This window comes from Acanthaster planci, linkage group LG04, assembly GCF_054643075.1.
Source record: "Acanthaster planci isolate LZ-2023a linkage group LG04, COTS_SCS, whole genome shotgun sequence".
Taxonomy (NCBI): Eukaryota; Metazoa; Echinodermata; class Asteroidea; order Valvatida; family Acanthasteridae; genus Acanthaster; species Acanthaster planci.
Genome location: NC_141780.1, coordinates 9,813,654 through 9,837,356, shown reverse-complemented (window position 1 = coordinate 9,837,356; position 23,703 = coordinate 9,813,654). Strand labels below are relative to the sequence as shown.

General features: G+C 41.4%; 2 protein-coding genes and 1 non-coding gene across 8 annotated transcripts in view; 1 reads left to right on the top strand and 2 right to left on the bottom strand.

Moving 5' to 3' along the window:
- poglut1 (protein O-glucosyltransferase 1) overlaps positions 1-23,703 on the bottom strand; it is a 166,363-nt gene that overhangs the window by 79,916 nt on the left and 62,744 nt on the right. For all 6 annotated transcript variants that reach the window (XM_087136051.1, XM_087136052.1, XM_022252495.2 and 3 more), the window contains 3 exons: positions 23,564-23,696; positions 14,264-14,388; positions 14,026-14,085 (listed from right to left, as the gene is read on the bottom strand). In XM_087136051.1, the coding sequence (XP_086992177.1) occupies positions 14,026-14,085; positions 14,264-14,388; positions 23,564-23,696 (318 nt within the window). The remainder of the gene's footprint in view (positions 1-14,025; positions 14,086-14,263; positions 14,389-23,563; positions 23,697-23,703) is intronic.
- On the bottom strand, positions 2,763-14,015 carry LOC147799369 (uncharacterized). The gene is made up of 2 exons (XM_087135417.1): positions 3,673-14,015; positions 2,763-3,572 (listed from the first exon to the last, which is right to left on the bottom strand). Exons 1-2 carry the CDS (start codon positions 3,948-3,950, stop codon positions 3,281-3,283), a joined length of 570 nt encoding a protein of 189 aa, XP_086991543.1. The 5' UTR covers positions 3,951-14,015; the 3' UTR covers positions 2,763-3,280.
- Positions 12,573-12,645, top strand: Trnat-ggu (transfer RNA threonine (anticodon GGU)). Its single transcript has one exon. It is a non-coding gene; the product is annotated as a tRNA-Thr (tRNA).

Here is a 23,703-nt window from a genome sequence, read left to right as displayed (position 1 = left end):
TGCTACGTTTTTGACACAAGATCATTCAGCACAGATTTCTTAAATATATCAATAGATGGAGACGATCTTATGTCAAGATTTGAGGTGTTCCATACTGACAAACCTTGAACAAATGCATTATGCTGATAACAGTTTGATTTAGACTCTGTAGTTGTCTCATTCCATAGCTGTGGATATCAGAGACTTTTACAATGTGTTCAGATAGATAACTCGGAACAAGATTATTTACACAAGGAATCATAAATCGTAAAGGAACAGTAAAAGAATGGTATCATCACATGATACATCATCACATGATTTATTTTTGAATTTTCAATATCTAATTTTTCACGTAGGTTTTGTACACGTTTTTCAACAGCCAGACTTTGACACTGTGCTTGACCTGACTGCACTGATATTAGGTCCACAGTCTTCATCCACCAGCTGGAGAAGCTTCATAAGCAAAACTGCCATAATGCTCCAAGGATGGTCTTAGAAGAAATATGTCATGATGACGTCATCAGATGATTTATTATTGAAATATGAATATTAAAATTCCTGATTGGTTTTTCAACAGCCAGAATTAGGCAGACACTGTAACCAATCGAACTGACATTATATTAGTGTACACTCTAAGTGCATCAGCTGGAGAGGTTCTCAAAAGAAAATTAACATTATGACGTCTTTAGGAGACACGTATGGTGGCCCTGGAGGGACATCACCAAACATCAATATTGCCATCAATATTCATAACCAAATTCACGACTCGCTCTCTGGTTGCAAATATTGCCACAAATTTTTTCCAGCAAGCTACATGTACACATGTATGTGGAAACGAAGTTCTGGTCCGTGCAGTCCAGTGTGGTCCCACCTCGTCTTTCTATTTATTTTTGGGCAATACAAATACATAGAGCACAAGATACAGAAAATTATGTTACAAATAGAAAACAAGCCAGTGGATTACTCAAAAGCGAAGGAAATCACTATACAAAGAGCTTCTAGTCAAGAAGCTGTAACGGCCTCCATGGCTGCCAGTGACTGGTGAATTCATCTCTCTCAACCACCCGAAAAATCTCATTTGAGAAAGATGGTCACTTCCACTTTTGGCTAGACTAGGTGCCAAGCCAGTAATTGGTTTGGCAACAATTGTTGTCCAAGTGCAATATCATTACGATCTACATGCGCAATAGGTGCTATAATCTACACATAACCCTAACAGTCCAAATCTTCCAATCTAAATATGATTTTACATACACCCTAAGGGGGTTAATTAAAGGATATTTGTACATGTACCATAAAATGTAGTGCTTCAAAATGAAGTCAAAGATGATACAGTAGTCAGTACGCATTGTAAGACCTGAGCAACTACAAGCTTTAAGCAGTGTCCTAAATAACAAGGACACGTGTACGTTCAAATTTGTCAATGTCCATCATTCACCAACCAATACTGAAAACGATACGACTATACATTTGCAGCTTTTTCGGGTTTGTACTTCACGTTGTGCAAATTTACAAAATTAATTATATGTCAAAATTATGTAAAATCAAATAACTTCAGTGATTTGTTTTATTTCGATTCACAACTGACCCATTTGCATTTAATTATGGTTTAGTGTTTCCGGATCTGCTCATATGCCATGATGTATTAAGAAGAAACCCCCGTTTAACTAAACATGGATGAATCCTCTTGCATGCATGGCTTTGTGCCACTGGATTTCACTGCAGAAAGTACCACATATGTACTGAGCTGCACGCATATATCTGAATAACAGTGAAGGAATCAGTCAAGTCATTAGATAAGTTGGAACATGGCCAAGCATATTACTTATTTTAGACTAGAGCTGCACTAATAGATTTCGACTCAAGGTCACACACAAATCATGACTATCTAACGACTTGTCATCAAGTCTAAATTTTGGCCTGCTGGCTCCATAACAGAACCTGGAAATCACCATGCCATTTTCTTAACTGCACCAGCATAACATTTCCCCTCAAACATGTACCTCACAAACCACCAGTCTCTTCCAGCAACATCATCAGACTGATGGTCAACTTGAATTGTGATTCATGTTACCCTACCCCTAAATGCTGTGACTTGCATTACAAGTAATTCGTGTTACCAACTTTCGGTGCCAGATGTATTATCCTAGGCAGGTAACTCAGGGTTATTATTATATTTTGGTTTATTTAACCCTGAAGGAGGTTTATAATTGTCAACCTCAGTTTCCCTGGGGTTTTGTAAAGAGATAACTTTTATGTGTAGTGGTGACTCGCGTTACATTGTCACCTTTACCTGATCAATGGGACAGTCCTGAAAAAGGTAGAATGGATAGGGAATTTGTCATAACATGTAATGGGTAGTAGGCCTCATGAAACTATAGCAACAATTTCACTCAACAAAGAAGAAAATGGGGCTCTCTAAGGGTCATGTATAATACCTCTTCTGATGGGTGTAAATTCAATCATTTCATTACATGTATTTCACTGGTGAATTTTCAAGTAAAAAAGTCCTTCCTTACGTGGAGTGGGTCAGGTCTCCTAGTGATATTTACCCCTGCCCAGCCTACATATGCAAATTTCCCAAGTGCCTATTACAATTCGTTGAAAAGACTTGATTATGTATTCCGCCCCTTGACCTTCCACAATGCATTGCGGTCCCACCGCCATGTTTGTCCTTTTCAAAGCGGTGAGATCACCGGAGCCAAAGTGGGGAAGGACGGGCGGGAGTGGCTGAGCAGGGGTAAGTATCACTAGGAGACCTGAGCCACTCCAAGTGGGGAAGTAGTTGCCTGCGTTCACATACCCCTGCCCAGCCTACATATGCAGAGTGGCACCGTACCCTGGAGGTTGGTCGGTGATGGGAGTGTAGTTACTAACTAACACAGACAGGCGTCATCCAAGCGAACACTCACCAGAAGAAAGAATTGTCTCATGAGGTATTTACCGTCCAGCCCGGGACACTGCTGGACATTGTCCGGACCACCGAACGCAAGGTCACTGTAGCATGAGCTGTTTTGCTCTGCAGGACATCCGTCAGATAGCACTCGGTGAAGGTGGAGGGGAATCTCCAGCAAGCCGCCTGACAGATTTTCGCTAGAGGAACTCCTCTGAAGTATGACCAGGACGGGGAGGCAGCCCGAACATAGTGAGCCCTGATGTGAGATCGGGTCATCTCGTCATGTTGTGCCGACCAGTCTCAGTTCATGAAGATGATGGCTGAAACCATCCATAGGGCAATAGTGTCATTTGACGCTGGTTGAAATGGTTTTGTCGCAGTGATGAAGAACTGGGAACTAGACTCTCAGTGGCACTTGGTCCTGGCAAGATACATATGCCACTTGAGCGTGTGAACCGGACACCATTTCTTGTCAGAGTCACCTCCCGAAAGTGAGGTTATGTCAGGAACGAATATGTCAGGAGACCGGAAGGTAGGCGTCTGATTTTTCGTCAAAAACTTGATGGCTGGGATAAGGCGAACCCCTTGCGGCTCCCAGCAGATGTGACCTTTGGCAATTGATAGAGCATGCAGTTCGCTACTGTGTCTGCATGTAATGACAACTGCAAGGAAGAATGCTGGTTTGATGCTGAGATGGAGTTAGATACATCAGAGAGCGGCTCGAAGGGGGACCGGCGAGAACGCGTAACATGCTTCCAAGGACCCAGGATAGAACAGGGCATTTGACGTGAGGATGCTAAACAAACATTCCTGGAAGACGATGGTAGATGGCAGTGTTATCAAAGACCATTGATCCATTGCTGATGCCCGAATGAACGGCTGCCAAGGCCGACTGGTAGTTGCGGATGGTGGTAATGTGGAGGCCCGAGTGGAACAGATACATGAGAAAGTCTGCAATGGAACTCACAGGAGCGTCGGTTGGAGAAACACTGTGGTCATCGCACCATCTAGTAATATGTTGTAGTCGGCTGTTGTAAATCTTGCGAGTGGACAGTCTTAGACCCCGGGCTGCCATGGACGTAGTGTCTGCAGAAAGGCCTGACACTCTGCAGGATAATTGGATGTCCAGCACGTCAGGTGAAGACCCTCCGATGCTGGGGGGAGGATCGGACAGTGTCGAAACGGCCCTTCTCAAAGTTCATAGTGACATCATGTGTGCCGTGGACAACAAAAAAGCCGTGCTGCTCGTACTTCTGGACCTCTCAGCAGCCTTTGACACCATTGATCACTCAGTACTTATTCATAGACTTTCTAATTGTTTTGGCATCCAGGGTTCAGTGTTGAATTGGTTTAACTCATACATTAGTAACCGTCACCAGATAGTTCAGATACAAGGGGAATCCTCAGGTGCGATTAAGGTTAAATATGGGCCCCCCAGGGATCCGTTCTTGGTCCGATCCTTTTTACTCTCTATACAACGCCTCTTGGGGAACTCGCTCGGCAACACAATATCCAGTCACATTTTTACGCAGACGATACCCAGCTGTATACTTCATTCAGTCCCAACCTTGAGGATGATGATACAAAGATGCTCGATTCTCTCATCACATGCTTGCACGACATCCAGAAGTGGATGCTGGACAATTTCCTGAGGTTCAACCCACATAAGACAAAGTTCATGATTATTTCTTCGCCACAACTTCAACACAAAATCAAAATCCAAAACCTACAAATAGGCGATGCTGTTCTGGTACCCAGTACGGATGCCCGCAATCTTGGTGTGGTGTTTGACCGGTTCTTAAACTTTGAAAAACATGTGTCCAAGATTTGTCAGACATCATACATGCATCTAAGAAGAATAGCAAGTATCAGACACTTACTTTCTCAGAACGCAGCAGAGCAACTCATTCATGCCTTTATCACTGCTAAACTTGATTTTTGCAATAGCCTGCTCACCGGTCTTCCGCACGGTACAATTCATCGTTTGCAACTAGTGCAGAACGCTGCCGCACGTCTTCTAACGAGCACCAAAAGGAAAGCTCACATAACTCCCATTCTCAACAAACTACATTGGTTACCCATCAAATACAGAATTCAGTTCAAGATCCTCCTTCTCACATTCAAGACACTCCACGGCTCTAGTCCCCTTTATCTTGCAAACATGCTGCAACTCCGCTCTGTCAGGCCGGGTCTGAGGTCAACAAGTAATACCCTAGTTGTTCCCCAGACTCGGCTGGCCAGTGCCGGAGACAGGGCTTTTTCTACAATTGCACCACGCTTATGGAACTCACTCCCGGATCATCTAAGACAAGAACATGACATCAAGCAATTTCAGCATCATCTCAAATCATTCTTCTTCTCACAAGCTTTTTCACTATGAATGCACAATTGAGTTTTTCATTTTTCCACCTAGACTGGCGCCTCTGAATGCTTTGCAGATATAGTGTGCCTTATAAATGCTTTATTATTATTATTAGGATCCCCAACTCGGGCTGATGGAGGATGTCCTCCCTAACCAGACGGATTAACGGCTGTCATACCAGGAGTCTTGTCAGTCCTGGTAACCACATGTACAGTTGGCAAGGCAAGAACGGGACGACGAGGAGGATCCGACATGGCTCGCATTCTATCCTAGACAGAACCCACGGGATGAGGGAGATTGGAGGAAAAGCATAAGCCACAAGGCCCGGCCAGTTGATCTGTAGGGAGTCTGTCATACATGCCCACAGGTGAGAGAACGTCGGGAGATGGGCATTGTCAGCAGATATGAGGCACCTGCCATGTTGTTGCTGGTGGACGACTTGGTGGCTGATGCATTGATTGTTTGTCCACATGAAGAGCTGTCACACAAGGGTGTAGAGTTGGGGAGAGCGAGTGCCGTCCTGATGATTGATGTATGCCACTACCGAGGAGTTGTGGCTCTAGACTTTAACAGAACAACTTACTAGGTGTTGTCGAAAGTGGAACAGAGAGTGCATGTGGCTAATTGGTGAGCTTGACAAATGCTTGCCAATTCCACCTAACATTTTGATTACGCAGGGCACAGTCAAATATACAACCATGGCAAACCCACAAAAAAAACTGTATGTGGATAGTAGGCGCACTTTTATCGGACCTTGCAACAGTCACAGTATGCACACTTTGGACACGCCCACTAAAGAAGAACTTGTGTCTTAAAAGCAATGTGCGGCATGGCCAGGCCAAGCAAAAGAAGGAGAGTCGGGAATGAATAGATGAAAGGAGCATGTAGAATTCACAACCACGTACATTTTGGTGAATTAGGATGTTCCAGATGTGGATACTGAATTGAATGGCGTGAACATCGGTCAGAGATAGGGGGGAGCCTGTCTGGAGATAGGGGCTGGTTTTACATGCCTGAGTGCCTCTGATGACAAAGTTTCAAATATCGGAGGGCTCGATAGGTCTGTTGGTAGGATGATGACATCCACCACAGGCATTATGAAAAGAAGACTGATGGTAAAAATAAAACACACATGGTACGCTGATCGTATCGCATAAAGGGGGCAGAATCTCCGAGAGACCAGACCACCATCATCAAGTCTGATGAAGAAATATCTTACCTAGGTGAAGAGTGAGATTTCTTGCATCTGGATCATGCAGAAGACGATGAGTGTTTACGCTCCTTATGTGCAGTGATCTGGCTGCAGAATACGAAGGAAGAACCTACAAACCCGGGGCATCAGCAGTATGTCTCGAATACAGTCGAAGCGGGCTGAGCCGACGGGAAGCTGTGACAGAAGCACCCTAGTCAGATAGTTCTAGCCAGTAGGCAGAAGTCGCAGTGATGAGTGGCGTTCGAGAACCGCGGCGGATGCAGTTCTGTAGCCCAAAAAGTGGTCGGTGGAGAGCCTACATAGTTTGGTGGCACCTCTGAATGGGCCGCCCCCAGGAAACTGGGGTGTCGGCCCGAGGCATTGTAACCTTCAAGTCATGACTGAGTGAACTGCTGTGAAGTTCGTCTGACAGGTGTAGTTCATGGTGTGTGGTGGTCATTGTAGCTGATCCGGGAGGCATGGGGCCACCCCTGTGTGTAGACTGGTGAGCCATACCAATGAATGTACGACCCCCATGGTAGGCACCTGTCGTAGGGAGACTGCCAGAGGACTTCAGAGTTCAGGAGGAGGGAGGAAGAATGGCCGGCATGGGATCTGGGTCAGACTCTCTTGCTGCTGGCTGAGGCTTGGAGTCAATCTTGAGAAGAAGCCGAAGAAGACAATTTTGGCCTTGCGCTTCTGAGTCTTTGCTGGAGCGGGGGGAGCCAGAAGTCTGGAGGGATGGAGATCCCCCAAGGGATCCCCCAAGTTTTCAGTCGTACCCTGGGAGGAACGTCCCATGTCGGGATCGGCAGCCTTATGTCCAGAGTCCATCGGAGGTCACGATACATCTGTAGATGGGGTGTGGCGGAGAAAAACCCATGCAGCGCAGCAGTCCAAAAGGGCTAGTATCGTCAGATGTAACTTGAGGCTGGGTGCCGTGTTGTAGCAAAGGTTTGCCTGCAGTTGAGGCGGTGGAGCGTGGCTAGCCAGCCGTGGAACCTATTGCTCGGTTTCTGAGCGGACGTCACCCAGCGGGCAGTAGCCAGCGAGGAACCTGGGGCAGACAGTGGACAGTTGCCCACGAGCCCCGCTGTGCCATCGTTGGTAGGGTTCGCTTGGGGATGTGGTTCAAAGCAACACTCAGTACTTGTAGCACAGAGAAGAAACAGCTCGTTAGGCTTTGATTATCAAGGGTAACGTCAGCTTGGCCCGACCGGTAGGCACCCAGAGTAGTCATCAGTGGTCAAGGGCAGTGTTGCGGCAGCTGCTCACTCAACCTGATCAATTCCAGCCATGGTCATCAGTGATCAAGGGTAAAGTTGCGGCAACTGCTCGCTCAACTCAGTCAATGTAGATAAGGGTCTGAGGTATCTTGCGGCAGCTGCTCACTCAACCCCGGTCCGTTGAGTCTCTCCCCGTCACGGCCATTAATCTCAGATAACGCAACCGCACCACAAAGGAGCGGGGCAGCCTGCCAGCCCCACTCCACGGCCAAAGTTAACAGCGTTGGGCCATTATTGTTCTTACGCACGTACCACATTGAGAACAAAGGGCTGCCTGCTAGCCCTGTCCAACGGCCTTACACATACACAACACAGTCCAACAGCACATCACACCCAAACCTGTAGATAATGCACAGAAAAAAAGGGCAGAAAAGAACAACAAAAGGACAACATACAAGGAAAATCACTCTTACCAATAGCACAGAATATACTTTTTATTCGTACTTACAAATCAAGTCAATTCACAAACGTGAATGGTTACTGAACTCGAAACTCAGACAATGCCATAAAGACACATTTGTAAATTAAAGGCGCTGAGAAAATGACGAATGTGGCGGCGGGACCACAATGCATTGTGGAGGGTCAAGAGGCAGAATACATAATTTTCAGCAAATTGTAATACGCACTTCGCAAATTTGCTTATTGAGGCTGGGCAGGGGTATGTGAATGCAGGAAACCTAGCAAACCTAGCAGTATTTTTGTCAAAGCTTTGGTCAATATTCCATCATAAAAACAAAAACAAACTAAGAAACTCTATGGAAAAAATTAGCTCATTTCCGTGTCTGCATGGAAAAGCCCTTTTCTTACTAAATTTTGAGTGTTTTTATTACGTTTTTGTGAAGGGTCAGTTTTAACCAAAATAAAATTGTCCAGAATCGTTGCAACTTAAAGGGACTTGCATTGAATATTTGTCCTGTGCTATGATGTCACTATAATGTCATCGAATAATATGTACATGTACATGGACATTTCAATGTTTCTGAATCCAAAATTACTTATTATTTGCATCTTTATGAAGACGAATGTGAAAAACCTCTTCGGTTTAATGCAAATAGAAAAGTGCTAGTTCATCTTCTTCTGGCAAAGACTTCTGGCACTTTGCAAACACAGATTTCACTGAATTTTGCCCAAAGACCTACACATAGGACCACAAATGGTCCTACAACAATGATGTCATCATGTGTATATGTACATCACAAGATTTTTGTAAGTTTCCTTTTTTTAAATTCTTTGAGTGGGCCTTCTCAAAGATCAAATACATGTAAATAAGTGCAATATTTGGAAAATTGTGTGACACAATCATGATGATATAATGTGTCATTGGTATACCTACAAAGAATTCTTTCCGGATCAATATATCCAGAACCACTTGGAAAGGGTTAAACACAATACTAAGACGCATTATAGGTGGAAATTAGAGTGAAACCATGATAACGTCTTCCAATAATTTAAAAATTTTTATGTAAATGTTTTGCATGTTAACATTTGTATTGGTGTATCTCTTGGATAAAACAAGCCCCCCCCCCAAAAAAAATCCCTTTCCAAGACATTTGGTGGGCCAAGTAGATTTTGGGGTTGCCTGTAAAATTTTGTGGCGTCATAATGTCATTAAAAATTACGAGTTTTGATTCACATATTAAACCAGGGCAGACCAACATGAAATTCTACCTGAGCAGGTAGCACATCAACTCCTGGTTATCTTTACAAAGTGACATTATAACATTTTTTATTTAAATTTCTATTATTTTGTTTTATCTGCACCATTTTCTTCTAATATTTATACCGGTATAACATTTCAAGTGAACTCAACTTAACACTTCAGATTTAATACAGGTAGGTTCATTAAGCATGTGTCTCCTGAAGTGACAGCATGACTTAATCATGTGAATTTTTGACAACTTAAATTTTTCTGCAAGTCCAACAGACTCTCAACACATTTTTTCACTATGTCTCATACTGCAAGTATGTATGCCAAGCATTTTTTCCCAAACCCTAGAAACTTTGAAAAGCCCCTTGTTCCGTTCTCTAACACAGACCTTTTTTTTTCCTTCTTCAAGTCTTATGTATTCACTTTGTGTATAGTTTTTCTAGGCGCTATTTTGAGACACTTTTTTATCTTGCAAGTTCATCAAATTTACAGTATACCCAGCAAAACCTTGATTGCGGATTGTTCAAGAAAAGTGATGCCATGATAACTTCATCACTTGCCATGTGACACATCCGCAAATTGAATTATTTGCAGATCATTATCTTCAAAACCATTTACTGGACTGGACTGCAATGGTACAGATCAACCTGCGCTCATGGACTCCATGTGGCAACTCAGTATACAGGGTTTACCCCTTTCCACTCCCAGTCTACAGCTGAAGCAGGTTTACCTATCACCAGGTTTTGCCGGCTGGACCAATTCACCACCCACTTGGCGAGTCTAATAGCATGCCCAGTGCTTGTTTTGGGTCTTCACCAGATAGCCTTTGCCAAGTGGGGGTATCTTTGGGCATGCTCAATGTTTCACTTTACTCCAAGTTGTCTAGGCCCACTGGTATCAGTTCATGACCCACTAGGAACCACTTTCCCAACAGCATAAGAGAAAAATTGTAAAAAAGTGATTTAATCAAATTGGATTTGTTGTTATACAGAGTAAGCAGAGCAACCAGCACCATTAACAAGTCCACTACAGTACCATTCAGGTTAAAAAACACCTTACCCAATGGGAATTACATGCCTTTTAGTTAATCAATCCAGTTCCCCATTAGCTGACTTCCATTCATTTGTCAGGCCTTGGTTCCAGGTCAGGCATTTCTTTATTGGCTAGTAGACTTATTGAAAGGAGTCAAAAAACAATGGTACAAGTTCTTAATGAGTCCATGACACTTAGATTACAACTTTGGAGGGGCGACCAATAGGCATGCACACCCATTTTATTCATTACTTCTTCCATTTAATTGATTCAAAATTATGAATACTCATCTCTTAAAAGATCTTACATGTCGTTGAATCTTACTGACTGGTACCATTTACTGTCCCTGCAATCCAGACATTACAGTGTAACATTACGATTGATTACTAAGGAATCCGTGCAAACATTATCATTTTAATACTATACCTATACCAAAGTATTGACGATATGGTTTATGACAAGTAAATAAATTAAAAGCATGTGATAAATAATTGTTGTATTAAAAATATGATAACGATTTCCATCATCACCACAACTTCCTTCGTATTATTTGCCTAGTGGGAAAAACCTGTGGGGGTAAAAACCCATGGGAAAAAAGCCTTGCAAATAACAGGAATAAGTTGCTATGATGAAGTAGTGTTTGCCTGTCGGACCACAGATGGCACATTCTTGCCACACCCCGATTTATATACCCGAGACTCATAGCTCAAGCACCTCCGCAACGCGGAGTGATACATTCCACAGTAAGAACTTAATTTCATTCTAATTTGCTACCCCACTCAACTGAATGAAATTACATTTTCAGCCATAAAAGGGAGCAAAGGAAGACTTGAATTTGTGGCAGATCTTCTTCTGGGGGATTCAATGGGAAAGTTATAATTCCAGATCAATATTGGATATATGACACAGTAGCTGCATTGGATTTGGGGGCTACCTTAGGGGGTCAATGATTTGGGGACACTTGGCTAATAAATATCTGTCCAATCTGGCACACATTCCATTCCATGGCTGGTGTTTTTTTCAGGAGTGGTAGCTATCACACTATGGGCAGGGTGTTTGATGGGCAAGCAACTAGGGATCCAAACTGATAATAAGGAGACATTCCAATGCTTTAATTTATGAAATTAGTTTGCTACTTTGTTCTCTTGTGCCTTTGCAACAATGTCATAAAGCTAAGCACATATAATATTGCAATTGCATTGTCCCACTCTCAAATGACATGGTTCAGACAGCCAGCTCCCTCAGCTGTGTGGCTGGACATCCTCTTATTTTCGGCTGTTTTCTTCTGGTGAGCAAACAATAGGTGTGGGTAAAAATAGTGTGTTTGCTCTGAACAACTTCACTCACTCACTCACTCACTCACAAGATTTGCAAGAAACTACCATTGTTCATTCCCATACAACAAATCCATCCCAATGCCATCCAAATCCCATCTCATTGTATTGGCAAGATGGTCTACACTTGTCCACATCTGGCAATGCACTGTTTTGTGAAAATTTCCACAATGGGCTTGCCTTTTCTTTTATTCAATCCAGATGCCCTCCTTTTACCCTCCCACTACATGTAACTCTCAGTAGGTTCACTCCAAGCATTCCATATCAGATCATTCAGCTGCAGTAAATAAAGGGTGTAGCAAGTTCCTTTATATGGAACTTTTCAGTGAAAAATTAGGTAGGAAAGAAAAATGATGCCTTCAATCTATGCCTTCGGACCTCTTCCCGGGGTCTGCCACTGTGTACCTTGTAGGGACAGAAGTGGGGCAGGGCAGTCTGGGGGAAATGGCCCCTGTGACACACTTCCACACCTGAGGGTCCAGCAGCGCCCGTATGGTGCGGGATTGTGCGCGGGTCTGCCTCGCGACTGATGATCAGAAATGTCCACCCGCACTGCCAGCATTTCCCTCTAAAACATCATCTCCTGTCTGGTCTATGCTCATCTTGTTCCCTGTCCAATTTTTCCCACGGTTTTTCGGCATCCTGACGGACTTCTATATGATTTGGTTCATGATTTATGTTCAAAAAGCTGCATCCGCTTTGAGTGATCCCTGTTCAACACTTCCCAGGTTGTATCGTGTGTAATTGGGGTGTGATCCCCGGCTACATGGTGTTTCAGGTTTAATGGCTTCTGGCTGCCCCCCCCCCCCGAGATATTGACAAATAGGAAGAGCCACCGACATGAGCTGGGTAGCTCAGTCGGTAGAGCACTGGTATGGTGTTCCAGAGGTCGCAGGTTCAAACCCTGCTCCAGTCAGTTTCCCTATATGATTTGTTTCATGATTTTTTTCCCTTGGAAGTGATGTACATGCGCATATACTTTAGAGTGCATGACCCTGTGACTATGAGAAGTGTGAATTAACAACTTTGAATTAATAAAAAGACCATAAAATATGACAAGAGACAATGGTTTCAGTCATCTTACTCGAACAAGAGGCTTCTATTCTTGGCAAAATTGAGCATGTTAGAATACAGTAGCACAATCGTGGAAAAATTAAATGTGAAAATGTTCAGCTCCAGTTTCCAGTTTTAAATGAAATTCTCATGAGGTAGCAGTATAGGACATTCTTTGCATATTGTTTTCTGCTTTAGCTCAGAGGAAACGAGTTGCACGTCAAATATCCTTTAAAAAATAAATAAATGAAATTATTGAAAGCAGTTCTGCTCCCGAGTCAAAATGAAAATAAAATTCTCATGAGGTAGATGATATACTGTGCGTATTGTTTTCCGTTTTAGTTTATACATGTACACCATAAAGAAGTTGCATATAAAATATTGGGGAAAAATGCTACTCAGAAAATGAAATCTCCTGTCACTCTATCTTTGTTCTTGGCAAGTAACGAGTCATTACATGTGCAGTTGTCATAACACGATGTCCATCGCCACTGCATGCGTACGCCTCACCGACACTGAAATAGACTGGCCCTTCATGGTTTGTACCTTGAAAGCATTTTCACTTTGTATACATAAGCAGGATGTAAGATCACTTCATTTGTCTGGTTCACAGACGTGAGTCCAATTGGCTACGGCCGAAAATTACACTGAGTATTTGCCAGTACCTTGGCCATTTCCCATAGAATCATGCGTAATATCAAGCCGCAGCCAACTGATTCAGACACAGCCTTCCTGTAAAGATACACGAATGACGTCATCTGAAAAAAGTGCCTGACTGAAATGTATGGGGGCCTAGGGTGATTCCTTCACCATACATATTACTCAACCCCACCCATCAAAAACAAGTTAAAATGATACGGTAGAAGAATTCCTGCCGATCAAGTAGTTTGGCAGCTTTTGGAAATTGTTTTATGCAAAATAAAGAATTGTTCATTTTGCCAATGCACAGGTCTATGGTGATGTGTAGTGACCAAAACCCGGAGACTTTTTTGGGGGACCTTATGCAGAATCTCCATACACCCTGACGCAATTGAAGACAAAAAATACTGCACATTTCAAGTGAAAAGCCTCGTAATATTCTAAAGGTCACGACATCAAGAAAACGAGGAGTTCTGCGTTTGCGTGAATTTGTTTATTAAAAAGGTTTTAGCATTTTCCTTTATTTTTGCCAAGAGCATAAGGTGCGATGACATTCAAAAGCTCTTCACAAGTTTGTAGAAGAAGAAAATACAGAAATACATACCTTGACCCCCTGAAAAATGCCTTGGATAACTTTTCATCCCATGGTGTTTTCTTGGCTTCCCTGGAAAAATAATAGTTCTTAAAATAATGTGTTTACGAATGCTACATACAGTTTGGCATTTCTTTTTTTAGCCTACCGTAGATAGGCATAATTCAACATAAAGTGAAAATTGTAAACTTTGGCTGTGCTAACGTTGATTCTTAATATGGTAAAGTTCAAAATATACAGAAATGCATACTTGTCGAGAGATTCTCTGAAGAGGTCCCATCGACCTAAACCAGTGGGAAATAATGGCCACACAGCAGGTCCCCCCTCCCAGAAAGTCCACGCTGGATACATGATGTCCCAGTGTTGAGAATAAACCTGCAAGGTTAAAAAAGAACAAATTAGATATTTCTCTATTTGCACTTGTGTATAAAGTTTACTTTAAACTTCCATATAATGCTCACATCATATGGAAGCTTAAATTCATGGAGAATATTCCGACATCAAAATCGAGCTTCTTTTTTACTTTTGTAAAATTCTACATTTTTGTGCAGATCCCTACATTTTTTGGTATGCTTTTAAACACTAGGTGCTTTTAGCATACTATGCAAACACGACAAGGTCTTTTTTATTTACATGTAAAACCTGAGAAATGTGAAAAAGCCCTATACTCAGTTGCACACAGATACAGAAAGTCTCATCTTTCTTTCCCCCTCTTCCTTTCTTTTCCCACTTTTTGCCCAATGACCTACGTGTAACACTGGCACGTTCTACACATGACTTTGGCTTTTTCTTGGGCCAATTCCCTTCAAACCTGGACATCGTTAGACTACCATTTGAAGACGTATACCAAATCATGACATTATCATGATGTCATCACTTGTAGAATTACAAGCCCTTAAAGTTGATTAATTTTAATCTTTAAAAATGCACAGAAAGTCAACCGTGACTGCAACTTATAATAAGAGAGGTTTGCTGTCAGGAGTCTCCTGACAATGGACAGAGCATACTGTCCGAAATGTTGAGTACCTTCCAGTTCTTTTCAGAACTACACATCCGCAAAAGAGATACCCTTGCATGGTGCTACCGCAAACCTCTCTGACTAACTTGCCACCCGCATAAGCTCATCTCCCTCCAACTTGGAAAGTGGTACAGGTCATGTAGGTCTTCCTTTCTTTCTCATGTACGAAAGATCACATGACCCTTAATTGCCTCTGGTTGAAACCTGAAGCGCCTTATTATTTGACATTGGCATTAATACATGTAGATATGACCTTGCTTTCAAGACGTTTGGAAAACTTTGAATGATGACATCATGAAATTCTTGAGCACTTTCTAATGGCAGGCCTAGAAATGTCAAAAAATACATTTTTAATAGATGCCTAGATGGCGATGATTGCTGCAATCACTTGAAAATTGGTAGATACTGTAACCTTTAGTCAAAGAACATAAGCGTAATGTTTGAAGCTGATGACATCATCAGACCGAAAGTTACAACGAAAACACCCTTGATGTTAAAAAATCGCTAAAAAAAATCAATCCTGACACATTAATTTTGATTTACCCATCAGACGTAAAAATTAAACACTGACGTCAAATGTAAAAGGATTGTCTTTTTGTTTACACACATGACCTAACAATGACAAAAATACCCAGCAGTTTGTCACTCAAAAAATCAATGAACACGTAACACTGACTAACCTTGTATGTATGCACAACATGCACTCACTCAAGATCTCTACATATTACATAATCAAAATGCTTTATATTGGAACTACAGGGCCAAACTTGGCACTGTGACACCAAGTATTATGCAAGGCACCGTGGCAAAAACCTTTTCTGCTGACATGTAGGTACTGGGTTCAATTCCCATCAGTGGTCACCTTGAATTTTTTTTCATTCAATGACTTGAGGAAAAAATCCCAAAACAGCTCTGTATAACAAACACAAGTATTGTTTTTTCTCTTTATTCAGTAAATTTTGTTCCGGCTCATGACTTTGGTAGTTTCATATAGTAGAAATGTCACAGGATGCAAGGGAAGCCAGGTCCGTATTCCCTGCAGAGGAATGTTGCTGGTCTTGGCAAGCATGAGCTGAATTGTTCCTGGCTGAAAGACCAATCAAGGTATGATCCAGTGTCCTGGAGATGCCCAGATGAGAACGATGAAGATGCCCAGTTCCTCTGAGCCATGGCGGTCAATAGGTGTGGCGTACTTGCTGGAGATGGAAGGACGGACGTAGGAGACACCAGGTGGGCACACTTTCAGGAGTTGATCCAGCTGGCTCGGTAGACTTGCCATGGATCGTAGAGACAGGGGGCCTAGCTAGCACCTAGCCAGTACCTCTGCTTAAGCAGTCAATCATCCTTGGAGCTTCCCTGTCAACTCTGTAAGAAGTCGAACGAGACACGGGGCCTTGCTAGCACCTAGCTAATTTGTAGCACTAGAGGGCGCACTCCAGTTGATCAAGTTTTTAGTGAATGGCAAAATATATGAAAGGAAATTTGCTGCAGTAGCAACTGCTTAGGTAGGATGAGGGCACTGGACTCCTTGTTTGATTTATATACACATGTACTGGTACATATGCTCTTTGTAGGTGTGTTCAGTCAACTCTCGTTATAACAAAGTTACAAGGACCAGTATTGAGGGCACTCTTGTTAGCTGTTGACGTGATTTTATTTACTGCTCTTCTTTCTTGATTTTAATCGTTGTTTTTTATCCACATCGTTTTACCATCAACTACCTACAGTCAGGGAATCTTCTGCTGTTTTTATCGCCTACCTGTGTGTGTATGAATTTTTGAAATATTTTGTTTCTCCATTGGATATTTCTTTGACTTTTGTCTGTTGAACGCGAATCTTGACTAATGACCTGTGTGATTTTGATGTCGCCATTTTGAATTTTGGTTTGTTATATGCACTGACTGCTGCTAACAATATGTACGTAATGTGTGGTTCATCAGCTTGCTATTTTATTAACTGTGGTTGACTGAAACTTGTAATACTGAATTTGTTGCTGTGATTTGGTGTGGCATCCTACCCATTGGAGAAATGACATCCATTTTTGGACTTAGTCTGTTATTACTACTACTACTACTACTACTACTACTACTACTAGGCCATGTAGGCCTCGGCCTTGTGCATCGAACCACCTTTTCATTTGGACTGTCTGAATCATCGTCTGTAATTGTGCATCACATTTTCATGGTTGTAACTGAGTGCCCACTTCAACAGCGTGGTACATTTTCCTCTACTGTGATTAATGTCCGGTCAGTCAAAAGACCTGTTGTTGTCTGGGGTAAACATGGTCTCCTGTGTCTTGTTGTGGCCAGCCATGATCCGTTCATCAACTTGACCATCTACATGGACATTTCAATTAATCTAGGCCCATCCAAAAATCTGGTGAGGAACACACCCGCTTTTACGAATGACTGCTCATCGGACTCATCCACCTGGTACATCCGAGAGAGTTACATATTCACGTACCCAGTTACTTAGTTTTCGACAACAGAGTCCACCCTTGGACAGTAGTATTGTTCATCTGCTTCGAGCAAGGGGTATTCCTTGCCGACATGGAAGTCGTGGTGGACACCGTCGGAAAATTTCTGTCATTGTTGACAATTTTCCGCGCCATCGTTTCCCAGAGAGGTATCAATCAAGGCATGACATCAATCGTACACTGATTCCAGTTTCAGCTTTTGTCAGTGACAAACCACGAGACATTCCTGTTTTGATCGACCAATGCTCTCGACCCTTTTGTGGTAACTGTTGGCACCTTAACATCAGTGGCGCACATTCCTCACTATCAATTGTCTCTAAATCGTGGAGGGGATCACACTGTGAGATTCTGCACCCTTAATACTCGGTCGCTTAGGAATAAATCGGTGGACTTTCTTGATTATGTATGTAGTTCTGGAGTAGACATTTTTGCCCTGACAGAAACGTGGTTCAGGGATGTTGACGATGCTTGCAGACTGGAGGCAACCCCTGAGGGATTCAAGCTGCTAGATCACCCAAGAACCAGCCGGATGGGGGGAGGCACTGCATTGCTTCTCTGTGATGATATGGATGCCAGCAAGACTGCAGCCGGAGAACGTCAATCCTTCGAATTCTTGGAATGGTTGATTAGGTCCGGTTCGCAGTCTCTTAGACTGGTTATTGTCTATCGACCACCATATTCATCTAATCACCAAATCACTGTTAATGCATTTATTGGTGAGTTTTCTGACTATCTAGAAACAGTTACATTATCTAGTGAACCCCTTATGATTACTGGAGATTTAAATATTCATGTTCACATGGTTCAAAATCACGATTCCATGCGTTTTGCTGAGATACTGGAATCTATGAGTTTACAACAGCATGTCATCACTCCTACTCATATACCCGGTCACATAGTGGATTTAATAATTACTTTTCAATCAGAATATGTTATATTGGGAACACCAATCTCTGGTGAATTATTCTCAGATCATTTGTCTGTTTTGTGCAATATCCAGTTGAAAAGGTCCTGTTTATCTGTGAAAGATGTGTTATATAGGAAATTAAAGGCTATCGACTTGGCTAAGTTTAATTACGACATTCATAATTACGAATTATATAATGAGGATTCTGTTCTTATTGATTCAAAGGATCTCAATGGTCTGGTTGATTTGTACAATGATACCATGGGCATTATTATTGATCGTCATGCTCCACTTACGTCCAAAACACTTGTTGTTCGACCGCGTGTACCCTGGTATAATAATAATATCAAATTAGCCAAGTGTGAAAGAAGGAAACTTGAGAGGAAATGGCGTTTGACTGGATCAAAGCATGATCTAAACATGTTTGAATCCAAGAAAAATAATGTTACTTTTTAATGAAGATTGCTCATCAGGAATACTATACCAACTTTATAGAAAAGAATAGTACCGATCCCAAAAGCTTTTTGGGGCCTGTGGTTCTCTCTTTTTAATAGGGTTTCTGTTTTACCTCCGCATACCAATGCTCTACAACTTGCGAATCATATGAGTGATTTCTTTGTCCAGAAAATTGGTAATATTAGGCTAAAATTGAATTGTATTAATCCTTCACCCACTTATAATATGTTTGTTTCACACCCAGAGCCACCCACTTGATTTTAGTCAATTATCTCAAAATTGTGTTCGTAAACTGGTGACTGGCTCCAGTAAGAAAACGTGCATTCTTGACCCGATTCCTACTAATCTGTTTGTCGATTGTTCGGACTCCTTTTTGCCATTTGTTACTAAATTGATTAATCTTTCACTAAAGAGCGGGGAATTTCCAGCGGCTTGGAAATTGGCTGTTGTTCTCCCTTGTACTAAAAAACCTGGACTTGAGGGCAAAGTAGAGAATTTTGGACCTGTGTGTAATTTACAGTTTATTTTGAAGCTGCTGGAAAGGGCCGTTGCTAATCAACTGCAGTCTCATCTGACACGGAATAATCTATATCCAGTTATGCAGTCATCTTATCGTAAATTTCACAGTACTGAAACTGCTTTATTGAAAGTTCAAAATGATTTGTTGATTGCCATGAACAGGAAACATGTTACACTTCTGGTGTTATTAGATTTGAGTGCAGCTTTCAACACATTAGATCATGATGTTCTTTTGAGTCTACTCCAGTCACGTTTTGGAATTATTGGCACTGCCCTCAACTGGTTTAACTCATATTTGAGTGGTAGATCTCAAAGGGTTTTGGTCAATGATAAACTATCTAGTAAACGTAATCTTGAATGGGGTGTTCCTCAAGGGTCATGTTTAGGTCCTTTATTGTTTATCTTGTACACTAGTCAGTTGTTTGACATCGTCACTGCTCATCACCCAAGAATTCATTGCTATGCTGATGATACTCAGTTGTATTTATCATTTTGTCCAGATGAAACTGGTAGTCAGGAATTTGCCCTGTCAGCTATGGAGGCTTGCATACACGATGTCAGACAATGGATGTTTAATAATGGACTATTTTTGAATAACAATAAAACGGAATTTATCATTATTGGCACTCATCAACAAATATCCAAGGTAACTTTGGATGGTATTCATGTTGGGGAATCTGTCATTTTGCCCCTGGCTACAGCTCGTAACTTAGGTACCTGGTTTGATGCTAATATGTCTATGAAAACTCATATTACTAAGGTTTGTGGTAGCGCATTCTATTATCTGCATAATGTAGACACATTCGGAAATATCTCTCCAAGGAATGTACTGAGACACCGATTCATGCATTTATCTCAAGTAGATTGGATTACTGTAATAGTTTGTTTTATGGCTTACCCAGTACTCATATTAATCAGCTCCAGAGGGTACAGAATGCTTGTGCACGACTCGTCTACAAGACACCGAAAATCTGTCGAATTACTCCTCTTCTTATTGATTTACATTGGCGTCCGGTTTTATATAGAATTGAATTTAAAATTTTGTTGATGACATACAAAGTCTTACATGATTTAGCTCCTCAAAACTTAACTCAGCTTGTCTCCGTAAGGCTTCTGAACCGTTACCATCTTTGTAGTTCCAGTGATGGTGTCCTCCTCAATTATCCATGAGGTCGGGCTAAGGCTACCCTCAGAGATCGAGCATTTGAGTATTGTGCGCCACATCTCTGGAATAAGCTTCCATGTAATATTAGAAGTGCTACTAGTGTCATTACTTTTAAATCAATGTTAAATACCTTTTTAAGAAAGTATATTATTAATTTCTAGGCTCTAGGTGATTGTTAATTTTGATTGTAATTTTGTCGTTTTTAATTTTGTTGGACCTGTCTGGGAGAATCTGGGTTTTCTCTTGGAGAGAGTTGGTACTGGCTGTGTGTGAAAGTCCCACCATGTTTGGTTTAAACTTTTAAATCAATGTTACATTGTGTTTATTTTAATTATTTTGGGTCTTTGTAAATAGTTGTTCTAATAGGTATTTTTAAATATTGTTAAGCACTCCTGAACATTTTTTATGAGATGAGCGCTGTATAAATTGAATTTAATAATAATAATGATATTAATAATAACAAATTACTTTATTATAACCAGGACTTTGTAATAAGAGTGAAAAACCCTAAGAATTCAAGAAAGTGGGATTCTTGAAATCTACCTTTATAACAGTATTTTGCTATAACAGTGTTTTCTATAAAGAGAGTCAACTATATAGCTTTGTACAAAAATCCTCCCCCACATTAACTGTGTGGGTTGGGTCTACTATAGAACACCTACCCAAACAGTCAGTATATATGTAAATTTCCCATGCGCGCATGGCGATTCGCTGAAAAGACTTTATCATCCAAGATGCTCTATGACCTCCCACTATGCACTGCATTCTCGCCGCCATGATCGTCCCTCTTTGCAAAATGTAGAGTGTGACTCGCTTTATTCATATTCACGGCTGACAGACATTTGTGGTGATAGGTTACTCCTACCAGATACTCCTACTCCCAAAAGTGATCTAGATCAGCTGATTAGAACTGCTCACATGTTGAAACCTACATGTACCACATATTGTCCAGTATAACCACTTATGTCTGTTATTAAATTGAAAGACATTTTCTGTGGTGGGATATAAAACACCCCTTGTACTTTCATCCCAATCACTGCTAGTTCAATAATGTGGCCAGTAGAAATAAACCTGTATATATAGGGAAGGGGTGTAATCATACATGTTGCCTCTAAGCCTTAAGTTTGGTGGAGTGGAGTTTGGCCGCCACCATGAATTTTGTTTTTTGCCGGACTGATTTCCAAGGTTAAAAGAAGTGTATGGCTGAGGAAATAAGGGAACAAGTCTGTGCAAGCAAGGTTTAGTGTAAATTTGGTTTGGTTAGCTATATTGTTGATCTAACTCACTTTGGAGGTTGGCGTGTCTGTTGGGGGTAACCCACCACCGAAAATGTCTGTCAGCTGTGAATATGAGTAAAGCCGGTCAAATACCCCACATTTGATGATAGCATTTCAGTTCATTCGTTAATACAGAAGGCCCACACTCCAATATTTTTCAGTTACGTTGTATTATTTTTGGATGTATAAAGGAGGCCTGCTGCCTGGCCCTTGTGTACCCTTAACAGCTCTCCTAACCGGTCATGACCCCATAACTGTCAACATACCAATTGCCGACACATGAAAAAGAAAAAAAAACAATCACAACATAAGCTGTTCATGCTCTTAATTGTCATTGGTTGTAAAAATTTGAAGCCACCCCCCCTACTATCATCTAAATGCATTGTTGGTCTTGGGCCAGAAACAAAATTTTATGGTTGTAATGACACCAATTATTATAAATCCCTATCCGCAATTGGCACTGAGACAGCAGTAAAAGAGGAGACAAAATCAGTTAAATTACCAGTGGTCAACAAATATATCCAAATATGTTCGTTTTGCATTATTTTTGGCTCTGCTAAAATTAATTCCCCAGCCTCAGCATTTTTCTTGGGCTCAGTTTTCTTTCCAGCCTGCGAATAACCTCAGACTAAGAAATTATATATCTTCCCGGCCACAATGTTTTTTTCCAGACTCCAGAAAATGTTCACCAGACTCGCAATCTTTTGTCAGGATTTGGACTATATTTCCTGGACTCAAGAAAATTTTTTTACAAGATTCAGAGTGCAACTGCATGATGGACTCAGTAATATTTAACTGGGCTCAAATTAATCACCTCTTCATCAGAACAATTTTCCTGCCCCACATGTTTAATTTTTTTGGCGGGTTGGATGCTCAGAATAAAAAAAGCAGTGAGGCATGGAAAATTAAAAACCACACGCGGTCCAGCTTTGGATAAAGAAATGCTAGGACAGGCCTTGTCAATCAAAAGAAGCAGCCACTAAAAAGTCAACTGACCTTATTACCTTGGGAATTATATATTTTATTTACAGTCGGTTGGCTCTCAATCTTCGGTTGCATAAAGCTTATCAAAGAATTTAATTTTATTTGAATTTATTTGGTTGACAATGTCGTCGATTCTCTATGTCCAAATTAAAAGTTTACATTAAGAAAATGGCTTTGTACTACATGAATCTCCAGCTCACCCGGTACTTACCACATGTCACTGGAATTTGAGAACTATTTGAGCTAACAGGGGACTGAATAGTTTTCTGATCTTGATCTGTACTCAGATCATGAAATTCCCTCTATTCATGCTAATCATATAAAATAACATAACAATAGAGAACATGCAGTACAGATAATTAATGAGCTGTAGACTTTCTGGGTGCTGCATGACACCGCGTGAAGAGGGGGAACAGGTGACTTGGGAAAAAGTGCCGTGGCTGTTTGTGGTGCACCAATTAAAATCTTTATGACATTGTGCCTCAAGTTGTTTAGTTTAATACCCCACTCACATTCCTGCCCAGTGGAACAGACACTGGAATTTTCTGCCAGACTTTAAACCAGTCCCAAAGGGGCGACACCTACATATATATGTTGCTCTTATCAAGCCTACCACCTAAATAATCAAAATAACACCAATTTTGTCACCCAAAGCCAGAAAGTGTAGGACTAATTACCATAACATGTATTAAATAAAACGATATGCTATCTTATTGCAATCCCAATGATGTTTCAAATTTTTACTTACCTTGCTGAATGATAGAACTGGCAGTGGATCAGCAAACTTGGGACTCTGAGGCCAGTCACGTTCATTCAGTATGAACTCCATATCTGGTAGCTTTTTAATTATTTTCAGTATGAAGTGTTCTACCCCAGAGCATCTGCAAA

Coding starts and splice junctions, on each gene's coding strand:
- LOC147799369 (XM_087135417.1), bottom strand. CDS start 3,950: ATGGCAGCCCGGGGTCTAAGACTGTCCACTCGCAAGATTTACAACAGC. Junction 3,573..3,672: donor CTTCCAGGAATGTTTGTTTA/GCATCCTCACGT, acceptor ATGTATCTAACT/CCATCTCAGCATCAAACCAG.